This window comes from Gossypium hirsutum, chromosome D03 (genome assembly GCF_007990345.1).
Source record: "Gossypium hirsutum isolate 1008001.06 chromosome D03, Gossypium_hirsutum_v2.1, whole genome shotgun sequence".
NCBI lineage: Eukaryota > Viridiplantae > Streptophyta > Magnoliopsida > Malvales > Malvaceae > Gossypium > Gossypium hirsutum.
In genome coordinates this window covers 5,830,985-5,849,344 of record NC_053439.1, presented here as the reverse complement: position 1 = coordinate 5,849,344, position 18,360 = coordinate 5,830,985, and the positions used below count along the sequence as shown (strand labels likewise).

General features: G+C 31.9%; 2 protein-coding genes and 1 pseudogene across 3 annotated transcripts; 2 read left to right on the top strand and 1 right to left on the bottom strand.

The window, feature by feature from the left end:
- The first annotated feature begins 334 nt into the window (after window positions 1–334).
- Window positions 335–2,429, top strand: LOC107949989 (2,3-bisphosphoglycerate-dependent phosphoglycerate mutase 1-like; annotated as a pseudogene).
- A 1,414-nt stretch (window positions 2,430–3,843) lies between these two features.
- On the bottom strand, window positions 3,844–5,583 carry LOC107950404 (cinnamoyl-CoA reductase 1). The gene is made up of 2 exons (XM_016885247.2): window positions 4,344–5,583; window positions 3,844–4,237 (listed from the first exon to the last, which is right to left on the bottom strand). The coding sequence occupies exons 1-2, from the start codon at window positions 5,186–5,188 to the stop codon at window positions 4,087–4,089; spliced, it is 996 nt and encodes a 331-aa protein (XP_016740736.2). The 5' UTR covers window positions 5,189–5,583; the 3' UTR covers window positions 3,844–4,086.
- Window positions 5,584–7,495: 1,912 nt separating this feature from the next.
- LOC107950405 (type I inositol polyphosphate 5-phosphatase 5) lies at window positions 7,496–11,271 on the top strand. Of its 2 annotated transcripts, none has more exons than XM_041089674.1 (10): window positions 7,496–7,944; window positions 8,037–8,130; window positions 8,224–8,298; window positions 8,842–8,932; window positions 9,030–9,134; window positions 9,383–9,947; window positions 10,042–10,235; window positions 10,319–10,445; window positions 10,726–10,874; window positions 10,952–11,271. In XM_041089674.1, exons 1-10 carry the CDS (start codon window positions 7,864–7,866, stop codon window positions 11,172–11,174), a joined length of 1,704 nt encoding a protein of 567 aa, XP_040945608.1. In that variant the 5' UTR covers window positions 7,496–7,863; the 3' UTR covers window positions 11,175–11,271. The 2 variants fall into 2 exon arrangements, with proteins under 2 accessions (XP_040945608.1, XP_016740737.1); XM_016885248.2 differs by having other exon boundaries at window positions 7,499–7,944; window positions 10,337–10,445.
- Window positions 11,272–18,360: the final 7,089 nt, after the last annotated feature.

The window sequence follows — 18,360 nt, the reverse complement described above, 5'->3', positions numbered from 1 at the left end:
TCTAATGGGAAAAAAATGTCAAAAGAAAATTGTACCTGTTTTCCCAGAATCTCTGTGGGTTTTGTCTTTTAAAAGGAAGCATGACATTACATGACAGTCCCGATTTTTGTTTTCTTTTTTTGGAAGTTACGTGACAGTCCTGTTGAATATTAATATGTTATATTATTAAACTAGTCATGTCAATTGTGTTGATGCCATGTCTTGTTTATTCCTCTAATTTTCATGTTTATTAAACATATCCTGTTCTGCTGAATTATCTGCTCCTTGGGTGTATATCTTGTAAGTAGTAATATTAATTTGCTGATCGTGAGATAGGTTATATTGGACTATCAGAATGGCTACTGCCATGTTCCACAAATCAATAGCAACAATTCAGCTGAATTCCAGTGGTAATGGATGGAGCACTTGTAAGAAACTCAGGAATTATCCATTAAAGATTATCTCAAAGGCCTTTGTAGTTGATGTTGGAGGGAGTTTTATCTATGGCCAATCAAAGTTACATGGAGTTCATGCATTGTCTTCTCATTCACCACTGGTGGATCCTGTTTCATCTTTCTCACAAAATACAAATGATTACAAAAACAATACATCAGGTGAGTTCATCTTATCCTGATCCAATTATATATGTATATATATGTTGCCCTGTGTTAGGAGATGAGGATATGTGTAGTTTGTAAATTTTGTTGTAGTGGAATCTGCTTTGATACTAATCGACACGGTGATTCTCTATGTAACGAGAAAATTTGTTCACTGGTTGTGTCGATGTGCCATTAACCAAGAAAGGCTTTGAGGAAGCTGTCAAAGCCGGCAGGAGAATAAGCAATATACCTGTAGACATGATCTACTCGTCGTTGTTGATTCGTGTACAGATGACATCTATGCTTGTCATGACAAAACACCGCCATAAAAAGGTGAGTCCAAAACAATGTTCCGATTTTCTTTTCTAATTATGTAAAATATTTTTTTCTCCTCAATGCAATGTACTTGAAGATATTAAACTTTAATTGAATTTCAAAGCAGCAGTAATATAACTTGTCTTGATTTTCTTTTGGTCATGTTGTCAAATTGCTTGCAACATAGAGATTCCTTTGGTTCCATGTATGTTTCTCAGGTACCTATCATAATACATAAGGAAAGTGATCGGGCAAAAGAATGGAGTCAGGTTTTCAGTGAAGAGACTAAAAGGCAATCTGTTCCAGTTATAACAGCTTGGGAGTTGAATGAAAGAATGTACATTAAATTTCATTTTTCTCTGGTTTTCTTGGCTTTAACATTTTCTTGGTTGAGCTTGGAAACAAGCTTTTTTACTCTTTAAGTATGGGGAGTTACAGGGCCATAACAAGCTGGAAACGGCTCAAAGATACGGCAAAGAGAAAGTTCATGAGTGGCGACGACTTTACGATAGTCCTCCAGCCAATGGCGAGAGCTAGAAAATGTGTTCTCAAAGAGCTGTAGCCTATTTTAGAGAACATGTAAGTGCACCACCCTGGTTTAAGGCTAATGTTCTTATTATGTTGAAGGTTTAAAACAGCTTAACATGTAGAATCCAATTAACAAGTAAGATTTTCATTGCAGATTGAACCCCAACTTTGATCCTGAAAACATGTGATGGTTGCTTCACATGCGAATTCCTTGAGGTCTATTATCATGTATCTTGACAAATTAGCTACACAGGAGGTAGCAAAGACAATATTTTGTAGTACTCATATTCCTATAGAATATGTATTGTACTTTGTACCAGTTAATAACCTCTGTTTCTTATGAGTAAACAGGTTACTAGCTTAGAATTGTCAACTGGGATTCCCTTACTATACATATATAAAGAAGGTGAATTTCTTAGAAGAGGAAGTCCTGTGGGATCTAAAGAGGCCGGTGTTTATGCCTACTCCAAGGTACGAACTCAATCAATTATCATTATCTACAACCTATATGAACTCAGCCACCAGGTTCCAACTTCCATAATTTTGGCAAGTCGATGCAGACACATAGAAAATGAACATTTTAGTACTTATTCTTGCATGTTAGTTAGCTTTTTTCTGTTCCCTTTTCAGAAAATGCAGCTTAACAGATAGCTGCATTTTGCTACATGCAGAGTCTTGCTTTTTACAGGGAGACATTGGATGCACTGTTTCAGTAACACATGCAGGAAGGTAAGTTTCATGTTGGTTCTTTCATAAACTTTTGTACTTTTAAACTATCTGCAATATGAAATGTTCAATCAGATTGCTCTAAGATGTTGATATGCTTTACGCTTTTGCAGGAGACAACCAACCGCCGAGTAGTAGTAGGGTTCCTTGCAGTGTACGGAGCTCTTGCCGATCTTTATGCGAATTGGTAGAGTTTTCTCAGTTGCACATCTGCATTCTCGAGTATTTTGGAGGTACAATGGGAAGATTACATTCATATGGTGAAGGTAGATATTTTTCCTGTAAAATAAATGAATGAATGAATCATTAATGTATCTTTTGGGCGTTTCCAAGGTTGTTTTGGATCTAAGATTTCTTTTGAAGGGAATGATGGAATACTAATGTGATGAACATTTCTTATTCCGCGTCGAAAAATGAACTTTGTTGCTAAAGCTTGCTGTTAATGAAAACTTTCACATGAATGGTTGAAGTCTCTCATTTTGCTCTCCCTGCCGCCGGTGCCTTTTGTGTCTTCCGGCCAAGGCTGTAGACGATCGAAAGCTCTTTCTCTCCTCTTCAATCCTATATGTTCGGTTGGCCCTATAGCTCCCACAACTTCCTTGTTGTCACCTTCTCTGGTTTGGTTCTTCACTGGCAGCCTACTGTTTCATCTCTAGAGCATCGTCGTCATCACTATTCCGGCTTCCAGCCCCATCCAAGTCGAGGTGAATGCTGCATCCGGCCTTGCCTAGACTGATCCGTCTATTGCTTCAAACCATCACTGGCAGTTTCCTCCATGTGCCACTCAGCCTAGCAGTCTCTTCGCCTCATCCATTGGTTCACTCGGATCTCTGGCAGGAGATCCTGAGTGACTGTTGTTTTTTTAGTCTTAAGGTTTTTGGTGTTGTAATGTGACCAGCTGTTTGGCCAAGGAATAGCCGGCCACCAGTCCCATTTCCACCCCTGGCCTTGTCACATTTCTGGACTCCGGCCACTTTTTTGGTAGGATGAGGTCATGTCAGAATAATAATTTTTTGTGGCTCTTGGTTGGGTTGTGACACTTGAGTCCCGTACAGGACTCAATTCACTAAGTCCTTGGTGAATTTGGTCTATCGAGTCCCCTCAAGAGTTAGGCCTTTTGGGATCTCGTTACTACTATTGTTTCAAGTCAATAGTCACATCCACTACCGGAGGCAATGAATGCTTAAAGACTTACTGCATCAAGGTTCAGAAACTCACGTTTGTGTCACAGTCTCTTCCTTGCTTCCATTAGACAAGGAGGCTTGATTCAAGCAACGATGATTTTTTTTTTATCTAGATTGTTAGATTTACTCGCCTTTTGGGGCTTTGCCTCTATAAGACTCGAGTAAAGGCCTTGTTCTGCTTGAGTTGCTGGCCTTAATGGCTTTCGTTTGTACCAGTCGCGTTTGTGCCAAAGTCTCTTCCTTGCTTCCATTAGAGAGGGAAGCCTGACTCGAGCAATGATGATCTTTTTCTAATCAAGATTGTTAGATACACTCGCCTTTCGGGGCTTTACCTCTACTGGACTCGAGTCAATGCCTCATCGTGCTAGGAGCCTCGATGGCTCTTTTTGTTGTCCTCTTTGAACTATGAAAAAAACAAATTGAAGTGCATAGGTTCAAGGTTAATTAATTAGATAATAAGCTGTTCATTAAAGCAAGGAAGCATCTATAGTTTAAATTGCACAATTTTCAAGTCTGAAAAAGCTGCAAGATTCATGTTTTTCATTCCATGAACTGTTGGTCGACTCAAAGTGATTAAGGTAACACACGTCTCTTCTTAATGCTTTATCCAAATAAAATATATAATTTAAAAGCAAAGACAACAAACTTTGTCGACCTTTTTACTTTAGACTTACGTAGACGGAAAATTTAAAACAAAAGAAAAAGAAAAAAATCATAACAGGTTTTGTTTTCCTAATTTCTGAATGTAACATCCGCTAGTGCGATTTCAGGAAGCCTTTGGTTACCAAAGAGTCCACAGTCTCACGAACAGCATCTTCAACTGGTGTGAAAACTAGACCCAAATCAATTAATCGCTTGGCTGCCTCTTTGCAAGGAACTAACCCCGGTTGTGTTTCCTCTGCAAACCTGAATGTTCAAATGTTGTTTCAGCAATGTTAAAACTTGCACTACTACACTAACAAAAACACTATTACAGGTAAAAAAGAATTAAAGAGAGAAAACAAAACAAAACCTGTGGACAGGATAATGAGGGAAAAGTTTGGACACAGTTTGAGCAAACTGAGAGAACTGATAGATACCATTAGTGCAAAGATATCTACCAGAAGCAACAGGTGACTGGAACAATAATATCTGTGCTTTGGCAACATCTTTAACATGGACTGCCCCTAACCAGTGGTACTCCTGGGTATCTTTAGAGCCTTGTAACAATTGTAGCAGCACCGCGCAACTTGCATTCAAGTTGGGTTGCAACATAGGACCTAAACATGTTGCTGGATTTATAGCCACTACATCAAGTCCATGTTTCTCTGCATATTCCCATGCCGCTTTCTCAGCTAGGGTCTTTGACACTGGATACCATTTATGTCGTGCCTTGCAGTATTCCAGGTCTGTCCAGGATGATTCGTTGAAGGGTCCTTGGGTTTTAGGGTCCCAATTGGGGTTTGGAACCATGGCTGATATAGAGGAAGTCAGCACCACCCGTCTGACCTTGGCTGATCTAGCGGCTTCGAGTACGTTGAGTGTGCCCTGCACCGCTGGTCTCACCAGTTCCTTGTCTGGGTCTTTGGGATCTTCCAGACTGCAAGGAGAGGCCACGTGGAATACACCCTGGCAGCCCTCCACCGCTTTGAGGACGGCTGGGTAGTCCAAGACGTCGGCCTCGTACACCTGCAGCACCACGCCTCGGGAAGTGGCGCCGGGGAGAGACAACAGATGGTTGGGGTCTGAGCCTGGGTAAATCGCTGCGTGGACCCGGGTATAGCCGCCTTGAAGGAGGGTGCGGACCAGCCATGACCCTATAAATCCGTTAGCTCCGGTCACGCACACAGCTTCTTTAGGGTTTGCCGCAGCAGCCATTCTCAACCTGAACTTTGATTAAAAGATTTTAGGTTTAATTACATATAAATTCTCAAACTCTAATTGATGTATTTTAATATATATATATATATATGTGATTACTTTTTACAAAATAATTATGGGTGGCAAAATGAAAATAGTCACTGAATCAAAATACTTGAATTATTTCACTTTTTTGTGATATATTTGAAATTATTCGAATGTTAAGAAAAACAAATATTTAATACTCAAAATTAAATCATCTTAATAACAGGCTAAAATTACTTCAAGGCTAATTTATCTGAATAAGAAAACTCTGGAAAGTATATTTTTAAGACAAAATAATGTCATTAATGATGAATTTAATGGAAGTATAGTGAGTTCTTTCTCACACACATTCTGTGAGCGGGAGAAGTAGTCCAACCAATTTAATCCTTTTTCTTTAAATAAGAATTTGAATTTTAAGTTGATTGGATAAACTCGTAACTCACATCTAAATGTTCTTAATTTGAATTTGAATTTCTTTTTCTTTCTAGAATTTGTTTGGAAACTTTGATAAAATAGGATGAATTATTTGTATTGGGTATAATAATTTATTTGGCCCTCTAATTTTATAAAAAAAATTATTTTAGTTTTTTATTTAATTTTTTGTCTCTTTTAATACTTAAATTTGTGTTCTTTGTCAAATCATCCAAGAATTGATGGAAAAATTAACAAATGTTAACTTTATTAACGTCGGGATACACAATGGTGTGTTTCAAAACAACATACAAAATAAATAATGAGACGTATGATTTAAAACTAATTAATAATAAGGCATGCAATATGTACAATAAATGAAAAAACTAAAATGAAATTTAAACATGTAAATACATCTGATTAAGAATACTAAATGTACTACAATTGTTTAATTTATCATGATGTTGTCATCGATCTTACGTTGGTTTGGAGTTAACTTGTGACACAAACTCAATCGATAAAATTATCAATTGTCATTATATACTACTGATGGAAGTAATAAAGTGTGTATTATAAAATTCCATAATTGACACGCTTTGCTCCACCCTCAATTCCACTCTTAATGTATAATCTTGAAATCTACTATAACTTCTATGAATGTTGGATGCATCCATCTCCGCTTCACCCTACTCCACTTCAATTTAATTTTTGCTACTTGTTTTTAATACTTTTAAAGTCAAGCAAATATTTAAATATAATTCTTCAGAAAAAAAAGTATGAACATAAAATATATGAATTTTTTTATAATACATTATTACATTTTTACTCTTTTAATAAATATATATATACAAAATTAAATGATAATTTTATACAGTGAAGCAGGACGAAGCGGAACCCGCAATTTCTATAATCGCTCCATACCCGCAATCTAAAAGGAAAAAAATCCACCCTACCCCATTTCTACTTTTTTTTTTTAAAAATTTATTCCATATGAAGCAAATCGATTCAAAATTTATACAACAGTTCAAATTTTGTATTCTGTATGTCCGACTAATTATAATGTAGAATCAATACAATGTACAATAGACAAAAAAAAAACCAAACAAAAGCCAGACTAATTCGAATAAAATCCATATATCATTATTACAAATAATGGAATTCAAACCCAAACGTTGAAGTTATGGGACCTCACCCATTACTAACTATACTAAAACCTTGGCTTTCATAGTTTAATCATTTTACTTCATAGGTTGGAAATTGATGTAGGAAATTTAATAGGGTAAATTATGTTTGAGGTTATTAAACTATTAGTAAGTTTTGTTTTGGTCACTTAGCTTTAAAAGGTTATAAAATGATCACTGAATTATTTGAAAGTTTTCATTTAAGTCATTAAGCTATTAAAACCGTTGTTGTATGACCTTATCTGTTCACACCACCTGCACCAAATGAAAGCTCTCATTCACTTTCTCTTCTGTAAGTAAGTTTTTTTTTCATAAAACAACTTTGAATGTTACGAATTTGCAAACCAAAATTTAAACTGCTTTATTCTCTAATCTCCAACACCGACCATCAAATCGACTTGGATTCTACTCCTCAATGAGTATTGATATATCATATCAATCGTCAAATTATTGCTTGAAACTTGCTGGCCGAACTTTAAAAAGAAAAAAAAGCCACTTAACAGTCCAGTGACTTAAATAAAACTTTCAAATAATTTAATGGCTTAAATGAAAACTTTCAGATAATTAAATAACTATTTTGTAACTTTTTAAAGTTAAAAGAAATATTAAATTATAGAGATTAAAAGGGAATGGAATGGATAAAATTAAAGATGATGTGTTATGAATTACGTAGACAAAGCAAATGTTATATAGCAAAAGATATATATACACATCTTCTTCTTCTTTTTGTTAACTGCAACTCAACGGTTTCTTTGCTTACCCTCTTATAATAAGTCTTATGCTCTCCGAAACAATTGGCGCTAATGTCTCATCCTTTTGAAACACATCACAAAAATGTTTTCATTCCATTACGTTTCCTAAAACAAAAATTAAAGAAAATCATATGAAAAAAAAATTTAACTCAAACACCCAGTTTTTGTTTTGAATTAAACTCGAAGACCCAGATTTTGTTTTTGTGTTTTTGTTATGAATCATTGTCATTTTGACAGTTTAATTTAAGAGTATATTGGGGAAAATTTTTGACAGTTATTTCTTACTTAATTTATAAGTAACCTAATGAATGAAAGCCAACTTGGGGATGATCGTAGCGGTGCCACCTCTCCTGACAACTCCGTTAAGAATGACAAGAAAAAGAAGGTACTTGATCTTTGATCCTGGGAAAACAATTGTTCCTATATGTTGTTTGATTTTTATTTGATTTGATTTGTTTGATTTTGCTGGGGATCAAGTTCAATATTCCAAAGATTTTTTCTTCTAAGAGACGAGGTAGAGGAGGCTCAGACGATGATTTTGCATCATCAGAGTGTGATACAATTTCTGCTGGTATCAACCCTTATCTGACTATTAATTCAAAATACTTTATTAATTTTCCTTTGTTTTTTTTTTCTTAAGTCGTTTGTGGGATATGTTTGATAGATTTGGAGAAGAAGATTGCATCAAGGAACAAGGACTTTTTAGAAGCCTCTTCTTACATAAGGAGGAGTTTCATGGGTATGGTTAGTGTATTAGGTGCAATGAACCCTATTTTCCTTTCAGGATGTGGTTATGAAAATGTTGATATATACGTGTTTGTGTGATTAGCGTGGGTATATTCATTTGGCTTTATGCTTTTTCTTTTCATGTATTTGGAGAGTTTGTGAAGGTTATATTGTATGTGTCGTACATGAGTACATTAAGAGAAATAAAGAAGTCCAAGCAATATAAACAACATACATAATGAAAATAATAATAGTGCATGACAACTTTCATTTATTATATGTATAAAGCAAGGTATCCCATCATCAAAAGAGACTTAAGTTGTTCTTATCAAGTGTAAAATTTTGGTAGCTTACCTAACAGGAAAATGTTTGATTTATAAGCCAGATATTAGTTACTTACATGTGGGGAGATCTAAATGAATCAGTGTAAGTTTCAGTTCTGATGTTGACCTCATGGCCTTTATCATTGACAAATTTGTTGGTATTAGAATCTAGAATTGGGAGAGTGAAAACAAAAAAAGTGAACATCATGTTGCTAATTCTTGTCTACTCTCAGAAAGAAAGGAAAGTGGTGGGCTGCTCGAAGGGCTGAATCTCTCGAATTTCGAGTGTTCCATGGCATCAATGACTGAAATTCGAGATTTTCGGTATGGATTCCGTGTTGTGGTTTGAAGTTGTTTTTGTGCATCTGATGAGGCCTATGTTATTTCTTACAGCAGGAAAATGTCATTGTTGAGCTTGCAGGATATTTGTTGCAACCTGGAATGTGGGAGGGAGGACACCCAACAGTGACATGAACTTGGAAGATTTCTTGCTAATGGAACACTCTGCAGATATATATGTTTGTGGGTATGGTTGACTCAGGATTGTGTTCTTTTTATTCTTAAGTTTCTGGTATGTTTAAGCATTGTTTACTATCACACGAACACGATAGCTTAAAGCTCAATTATCCTGGAGATAGCTTTAGCAAGATGATAAGAACGAAAGTGTTAACTCGTCATGAGTTTTTTCGACTTTGTTTCCAGATTCATGTAGCTTTCTGGCTTCTGTAATGAGTTGTTTTGAAGCATGTTTTACTTAGAATATTGATTTCCCAGGTTTCAGGAAATTGTTCCACTCAATGCTGGAAACATTCTAGTAAGTGAAGACAATGAGCCTGCTGCAAAATGGTTGGCCCTTATAAACCAAGCACTTAACAAGCCACATCACAGTTCTATTAATTCGACTCCGGACTCTGGCAATGATTTGAAAAACTCCAATACTAATGTCTCCAAGGAGTCGAAATCTCCGACCAACGCTCATATTTTCGACAAACCTGTGCTCAAAGTCCTGAATAAGAATTTCAGGGCTGGGAGTAGCCTTCTCAAGACTTGCAACTGTCCTGCTGATTCCACAAGTGGGGAGAATCGAAGGAAAAATACGGTTCAAGATTTAGCAAATGAAATAGACCTTGGTTCGAGATATAATATCGGTGAGTTGGTTTCGCTCTCTGATATGTTCCCACTTTGTTCAATTGAGGAGATGAATTATCGCCTTATAGCGAGCAAACAGATGGTTGGACTGTTCCTATCGGTGTGGGCTAGAAAGGAGTTGGTGCCGTATATTGCTCATGTCAGAGTATGCTCTGTAGGAAGAGGAATAATGAAACGCCTTGGTAACAAGGTTAGCATATTAATGTTGCTTTAATCAATGATTGCATTTCAGGAAACCTGATTGGCAATATTTTGTTTTGAGAATTAATACCACAGTTTTGCAGGGATGTATAGCGGTAAGCATATCGTTGCACCAAACGAGCTTTTGCTTCGTGTGCAGTCACTTAGCTTCCGGTGAGAAAGAAGGCGATGAGATCAAGAGGAATGCTGATGTTTCTGAGATCCTCAAAGGCATACAGTTTCCCATCATTTGCAAAACTCCGAATCATTTAGCCCCAGAGAAAATTATTGAGCATGAGTATGTTTGCTTTGATATAACCATTTCTACAAAACATTGACCCTTTTAATTTAAAAGAAAATGTTGCTATGTCATTGATTTAGAAATTGTGAATATTGCAGCCGAGTAATATGGCTCGGGGATTTGAATTATCGGGTAGCGTTAAGCTATGAAACAACCAAGAGCCTGTTGGAGGATAATAACTGGGACACCCTTCTGGAGAAAGATCAGGTTTATCACTTTCTACTTCTAAAGACCAACAGACAGTAATATCAGAAATTTGCATACAAAATTGAGATAACAATGTCAGCCCTTTGCATGAACATGAGCAAAGGTCAATAACAAGTTGCTTTTGCTTTAAGAAACTACAAAAAGTCAAAAAGTTAGCCAGTCATTGTCAAGATGTTAGCTTCCTTGAAAATGATGTCTGGATTATAACAGTGAACAGTTAAGTTCCTTCCGACTTTCAAGATGTTAACTCCACTGACCGGTTCTTTTCCATTAAGTGCAGTTAAATATGGAGAGAGAAGCTGGGAGAGTATTCGATGGTTTCAAAGAGGGACGGATACTCTTTGCTCCTACTTACAAGTATTCACAAAATTCGGATTCATACGCCGGAGAAAATGGCAAATCCAAGAAGAAACGCCGAACGCCTGCATGGTATTTTCATCTTCTTACATCACAATGCTGAATGGAAATACATGGATTCCTTGGATAAACTTGATATGTTTCTTCAGGTGTGATAGGATATTATGGCGAGGTTCTGGCATCGATCAATTATCTTATATTCGCGGAGAAACAAGATTTTCTGATCACAGACCTGTTTCTTCTCTCTTCTCTGTCGAGGTACAAGTAAAAAGGAAACACGATACCAGATTCAGGAAAGGTTATTCCTGTGGTGTCAGGAGATTCGAGTACGACGCATGTATACCTCGAAGGCATAGTTTCTATGATTACTAACTGAAAACCTTCAATTTGCTTATTTTGATTTATAGATCATTAAGTTTTTCACTTGTATTTGTTTTCCTCTAAAATACATACATACATACATTACATACATCTATTGATGTAAAGCAGCTTCCTAATACAACATAGGGGGAAAGGGAAAAACAAAACCAAACCATGATTACGAGTAAATCATCAGAGTTCTTTTTCTTTTTTTTTTTCTTTTTACATAGAGAGTCTGTTTCTAGTAAATAAACAGATTTCATTGAAGCATACATGCTGCTGGAAGTGAATCCCCCGCAGCATTTAAAATTTCCAAGCATGGAACACACTTACTGATTTTTAAGAGTATTTTTCTATAATTACAAGTGTCTTCAATGGTAGAATTTAGGTAAAAACCTTCCGACAATAAAAATTAAAAATTCCAAAATTTGAAATTGGTCCAAATATTTGAGGAAAAACTCTATTTTACTCTTCCCAACCATCTATTGATTTTTTTTAAGAATTCTATTATATATACATACTATATAGAGTAATTAATACAAACTAATACCAAGATTATATATTGTGAGGTGGGAAATATTTCAACAGAAATTTTTCAGTCATCTGAACTTAAGTAGTGATGGAACCTCATGAAAGTGAATTCAACCACTGTTTTACATTATTATTCAAAGAAAATGGGAACAAACGTAACCGTATGACATCATCAGTAACATTATTGATCTTAAACGTGTTGCAGATTTCCAGAAAATTAGTTAAATGAGCATTTGGATTTTATCTTGCAACCCATCAAATTGAACATACTATTGCACCATCTGAATTGTGTTCAGCTTAATCTTAAGAATTTTTATTGCAATAGTCGGTTTGACAATACTCGATTCAGCTTCAATCAGAGTAGGTTTAGTATAGTCACACATAGTCCAAGAAACATGACATAGAGGAAGTTGTTGATTACCAGGATTATTATCCATCTCCACAGTAATGTCTTTTTTGCTCTTGATCGTCTATTAAAATCTGTTGACCTTAACTTGTTTCCTAACCTTTGTTCGAATTTTACAAGTAGTTTTTTTTTTCTCACTATCAAAAACTAATGGTTCCAATGGGCTGCCTCTAGTAATAAGCCAAAAGATCCTGTAAGAATCAAACAAAAGAAAAATTAGAAGGTAACAATTAAATTTAAAACAAAAATATTGAAATTAAAATAAATTTTTTTTAAATTAATAAAAACAAAATTTTCCTAATATTTTAATCCTCGGTAACGAAGCCAAAAACTTGATGTGTCATAAAATTAACTAAAAATTTAACTAAGTTAAGTGCACCTATCAATTAATAGTATAGTTACAGTAAATAAAGATATAGGTCCCACGAAGATTAAAAGAACTAGTAATTACTGTTTTTCTATTATTTAACTGAATAATTCAAATGATTGATTAAAACTAAAATTAACTAATTTTATTAACTAACGAACACAACAAAGAATAAATCACGAAAATAATTGAATAATAACCAAGAAGTGAAACAATACCTAGGGAAGAATCCACCTAGATTTCACCGGTCACTACCAATCTAAATTACGCAATTTCTTTACTTAGCACATTGATTCGTAGAAATCTTAAATTATGTTAATATCCCTTTCTACCATAAAAACAACTGATTCTATAGATTAATTAATTAAAATTTCTTTCTAATTAAAACCCTTATTATTGCATTAACTTGTGCTATGAATTCCCCTATTAGATTTGACTCTAATTCAGTAGATTTATGTCGTTCTATTTCTAGGATTGCATGCAACTCCACTCAACTATGTAAGATCTACTATTAAAAAGGTCTATTTAACCACCAATTTAAGCACATCAAACACAAATTAATAATCTAAAAATATCAAACCAGGAATTAAACACACATAATTAAGAACAAGAAACTAAAATTTATTGCGTAAAATAAAAATCAAACGACAGAATCCATCATAGGGTTCATCTCCCTAGGTATTTAAAAAATTAATTCATGCTTGAAAATAACAACACCTCATATACAGTATAATCGGAAGAAATAAAGGAACTCATGATAACTTCCTAAGAAATCAATTGGGAATCTTTAATCTTGAAAGAAATTTGCTTCCAAGTCGGCTTCAATGGTGTTTTTCGAGTTATTTTCTTAAATATTTTCTGATGACTTACTCCTATCTTCTTATTTTTGTCATATATACATCTTAGAATGCCCGAAAAATTTAAAAATCGTGATTTTCTGCTATTCAGTATGCAATTCCGTGAAATTGACACGGCCTACCACACGCTTGTGTGGGTCACACGGTTGTGTGGTATGCCCATATGAAATGTTTCAGCTTGTGTGGCTCCTGCAGCTTGTTCTTATGCTCTGGTTTTCACTCAGATTGCTCTCAAGTACTCTATTAAGCATTTAAATGATTAGAAGTATAAAATTCACAATTAACATCGAACAATCACCCAAAAATGCATTAAGAATGGGGTTAAAATGTATTTCTTTTAGCACATATCATCACTTCACTTTCACCTTCATCTAAGTTGTTTTCATGATTAAAAATATTTCCATAGCACTCTAGGATATGAAATTAAACTATGGTTTTAAGAAGAAAAAAAACTCAAGAAAAGTGCATGGGAGATTTTATTTTTTCTCTCTTTTTCTTTTTCCTGCTTTTCTTCCCCCTTGTTTTTCCTTTTTTTTCAGTTTAGTCCATTTATTCCATTATCCAAACAAATTTCAACACTTTTCAACTTTAATTTCCATAAATTTCCACAAACTTTCCACCTCATCAGCTATGGGATTTTAATCTCATCATTATGTCTCTAAATATCAATTAAATGTAAAAAATTACATTTAGGTCCCTCCTCCAAAAAATGGGAAAATTGCAATTTAGTCCGTGTACGTTTCTACTTTATTCAATTTAATCTCTATCTAAAGTTTCCAACTCCACATATCAATACATATCACATTCATAAAAAATATTTATTAAAATTTTGCCCATTTTTCTAAAATAATAAATTTACACTTTTAATATATCTTTCACAAATTTTCAATTTAATTTTTACTAAAATTTCACTATTCATACTTTGTCTCTGAATACTTTTTTTTCTTTTTTAGAAACCGAAATTTTGGAGTAATACCAGTTTTTATTTTATTAGAAAATTTTCACTCGTTTATCTCTCTTAATTTTTGATATTTTTTTCTTTTTATTAATTATATTTTTAAATTACTTTAAAAGGTTATCTTAAGAACCAAAATATATTGAATAAAACTTTTAAATTATTCTAAAAAGTTATCTAAAAAATCAACACATACAAATTAAGAAGTAAAAAAAAAAGAAAAAGAAGAAGGAAAATTTTAAGTATTTTCTATTCACTAGAATTATTTGAGCATAAAATTTTAAATTACTTGTTTGAGGTGCTGCTGCATGTCAACCACGTATAAGCTCATGGTTTTGTTTCTACTGCAGCAAAGATTTTAAAATAGGTTAAAATATGCCAATAATCCCCATACTTTTTAAAAATTAGGAATTTAGTTTCTATATTTTTATCTTTTAGAATTTAGTTCTTTTACTTTTCATATTTCAAAATTCAGGTCCAATTATTAATACTGTTAAATTTTTTTGTTAAAATTTTAATTACAACATCACTTTTTAATTATATGACTACTAAGTAGTAGGTTTTTTATTTCAAAATATCACCAAAATAAATTTAAAAAAAAAAGTAAATAATTGTGTGTTAACAATTAAACTTGAATTTTAAAAAATAAAATAGACTATATCATTAAAAATACAAGTATAAAAACTAAATTCTTAATTTTTGAAAATTACAAATATTTAACTTGAAAAACAAAAAGTATTTACAGTAGTCTTGATTTTAAAATACAAAAAAGCTATCTAAAAGAAATAAAGTACTCTAATAAAAGTACTTCAACAACTAAGATTATGGATGAGCAAAATTCGATTCGACTAATAAAATTTAAATTTTGATTTATTCGAATCGAATTAATTAAATCAACTCGATTTTTTTTTCAAATTTCAAATTAAATTTTCGAATTTGAATAAACCAAATATCAAACCCTCTTACTTCTCTTCCCTCTAATCTCTCCCTTCAAACCCTTTTGCTTTATCCATAAAAATTACTTCCCTCGAACCCCAAAACTTGTCATTTTATTTTTCCTTGAAATTTTTATTTTCCTTAAACCTTAATTTTTTTTTCAAATTTATATCTACTATTTATATTATTGAATTAAATTTCACATTTTTGTATTATTTGTATTATTGAATTGTTTAATTATGTTGAATCTTTATTAATTTCTATTAAAATTGAACTATTGATTATTCTATAAAATATTCGTGTTAAAATTTTCTATTGGTACCAATTTCACTTTTTATCTTTAAAATAAATTTTATTAAAAAATCATAATTTTTACATTGAATATATTTTTTAATTTCAAAATACATGGTGACAAGAATAAGAAAATAATTGAAGCAACTAAGCAAGCAAAGAAACTAACCCGTATATAAAATATTAATAAATAAATTATGAGGGAATGAAAGTTAATAATAAATTTGATTACAGTGAACAAATTTTTCAAAAAAAATAAATTAAGTCCTTTTTTTGCACTCAATTAGGCATTTGAACTTTCAAAATGCATCAAAAAAGCCCTCAAACTTTTTCGAAAAAAATAGTTAAGCCCCTACTTTTTTTTGCACTCAATTGGGTACTTAAACTTTTAAAATACATAAAAAATGACATCAAACTTTTTCAAAAAAGCAATTAAGCCCCTGCTTTTATTTTACGCTTAATTGGGTACTTAAACTGTCAAAATGAATCAAAAAGCTCATTTGACCGTTAACTTTAACAATTGACAGTTAAAGTTAAATGCCCCTAATTTTTTTCAGTTAAAGTCACATCGTGTCACAACCACAGCGTGACATGTGGCAAAAAATATAAAAAAATAAAAATCAATAAAAGTTATAAAAATTATAAAAATTATTAAGTTTTAATAAAAATATAAAAAAATATTTAACATTTATTAAAAATCAAATTTTATAAAATGCATCGAAAAAACCATTTAACCATTAATTTTAACCGTTGATCGTTAAAGTTAACGACCCCCAGTTTTTTTCTAGTTAAAACCATCATGTGTTGCAACACAGCGTGACATGTGGTGAAAAATGATAATAAAAATAAAAATAAATAAAAGTTATAGAAAAAATTATAATATGCTTATTTTGGTATGATAAATTTTATAATTTTTTTACGAATTTTATATTTCTTTACATTTTTTATAATCTTCTTACGACTTTATAAAATTTTATATATTTCTATTTATTTTATAATTTTTTTACATTTTTTTATAATTTTTTACAATTTTTTATAATTTTTATTAAAATTTAATAATTCTTATAAATTTTATTAATTTTTTTTATATTTTTTGCTATATGTCACGTCGTGGTTGTGATACGTGGTGGCTTTAACTGGAAAAATTTGGGACAGTTAACTTTAAAGGTCAAATGGTCTTTTTGATGCATTTTGACAATTCAAGTATCCAATTTAGTGAAAAAAAAAGTAGGGACTTAATTGTTTTTTTTTAATTTGAGGCATTTTTTATGCATTTTGAAAATTCAAGTACCCAATTGAGTGCAAAAAAAAAAAGCAGGGGCTTAATTGCTTCTCTTTTTTTTTGAAAAAGTTTGAGGGCATTTTTGATGCATTTTGAAAATCCAAGTACCCAATTAAGTGCAAAAAAAAAGAGTAGGGGCTTAATTACTTTTTTTGAAAAAGTTGGAGGGCTTTTTATACCCTTAAGCCTATTTTTTAATTTCAAAATACATGCTAATAAGAAGAAGAAGATAATTGACGCAAATAAGCTAACCCGTATATAAAAGATTAATAAATAAATAATGAGATATGAAAGTTAATAACAAATTTAATTACGATAGACAAATTTGATTACAGTGGGTGGTAGTGGTTACAAGGACCCAAAGTCATTTTTTTTAATTTAACTCGAACAAATATATTCGATTCGAATTCCATCTCACTCAACTTGATTCGAGAAAATTTGAAATAGAGATAGGATGATAAAATAGGATTTGTCAACTCGATTAACTCGAAATTTTTTCATTCGATTCGACCGAATGCTCACTCCTAATTGAAATCAAATAATTTGAAAATTACACTCAATTTACTAGATTATTAGTTAAAAGGAATATAACTAATTTTTATAATTAAGCCGATCGATTGAACCGGTGACCAGAGGTTTAATTGGTTTGATTTTTAGTTCAATATGAAAAATATTGGATTTATCTTTACTTTTATTTCATTAATTGAAAAATATTTTTAATATAGATATTTTAAAACTTTTGTGTTTAATATAAAAATTTCAACAAATAAGTGTAGAATAAATAATGACTACTTTAAGTAAAAAATATTAAGTTAAAATTGATTTTATTAAAAAATTAAAATAAATTATTGTTAAAATAATGAAATATTTAATTATCATAATAAATTCTTATTCAAAATTATCTACAATAATATAAAATATTATATTAATAAGATTAATGGGAATACCTTGGATAACCAAAAAAAAATATTGATGAATAAACATTTTTTAAAAATATGCATTTATTTTTATCAAATAAAATAATTGTATTCAATACTTATATTTTACTAATTTATTAAATATTTTTTAATATAAATTCAATACTTAAATTTTCAATTACAAAACACACCTAAACATAGATTGACATGTATTCATATTTTTATATTGTATTTATATTTTCTCCCAACTACCTAAGCTTTCATGACTGTAAATAGTTGATGTTATATTTAATTATTCTTATTTACTCATTTTTAAATAATAAACGGATTAAATTAATAAATTAAATAACTATTTTTTAAGGAAAGAGTTAATGGTTTTTTTTTAACAATCTCATTATAAGTTCTGATTATATCTGCTCTTTTTTTACACAATGCCAAGAACTCTCCATAACCCTTTCTCAACCCATAAATAAGAGGATAATATGCATCAGTGCACTCAAACCATATCCTCCTACATTGACAACAATATTCATGCCAATCGAGTTAAGACTCAATTGGCAAAGTTAATATTATTTGTAATTATCTTTAATTGTTTATTTTTTAAGGATTAAATTAGATTTTAAAAAATACTGAAATAGACTTGGATTGTGATATTT

Coding starts and splice junctions, on each gene's coding strand:
- LOC107950404 (XM_016885247.2), bottom strand. CDS start 5,188: ATGGCTGCTGCGGCAAACCCTAAAGAAGCTGTGTGCGTGACCGGAGCT. Junction 4,238..4,343: donor CCTCATTATCCTGTCCACAG/GTTTTGTTTTGT, acceptor TTGAACATTCAG/GTTTGCAGAGGAAACACAAC.
- LOC107950405 (XM_041089674.1), top strand. CDS start 7,864: ATGAATGAAAGCCAACTTGGGGATGATCGTAGCGGTGCCACCTCTCCT. Junction 9,135..9,382: donor GCAGATATATATGTTTGTGG/GTATGGTTGACT, acceptor TTGATTTCCCAG/GTTTCAGGAAATTGTTCCAC. Junction 10,236..10,318: donor GAGAAAATTATTGAGCATGA/GTATGTTTGCTT, acceptor TCATTGATTTAG/AAATTGTGAATATTGCAGCC.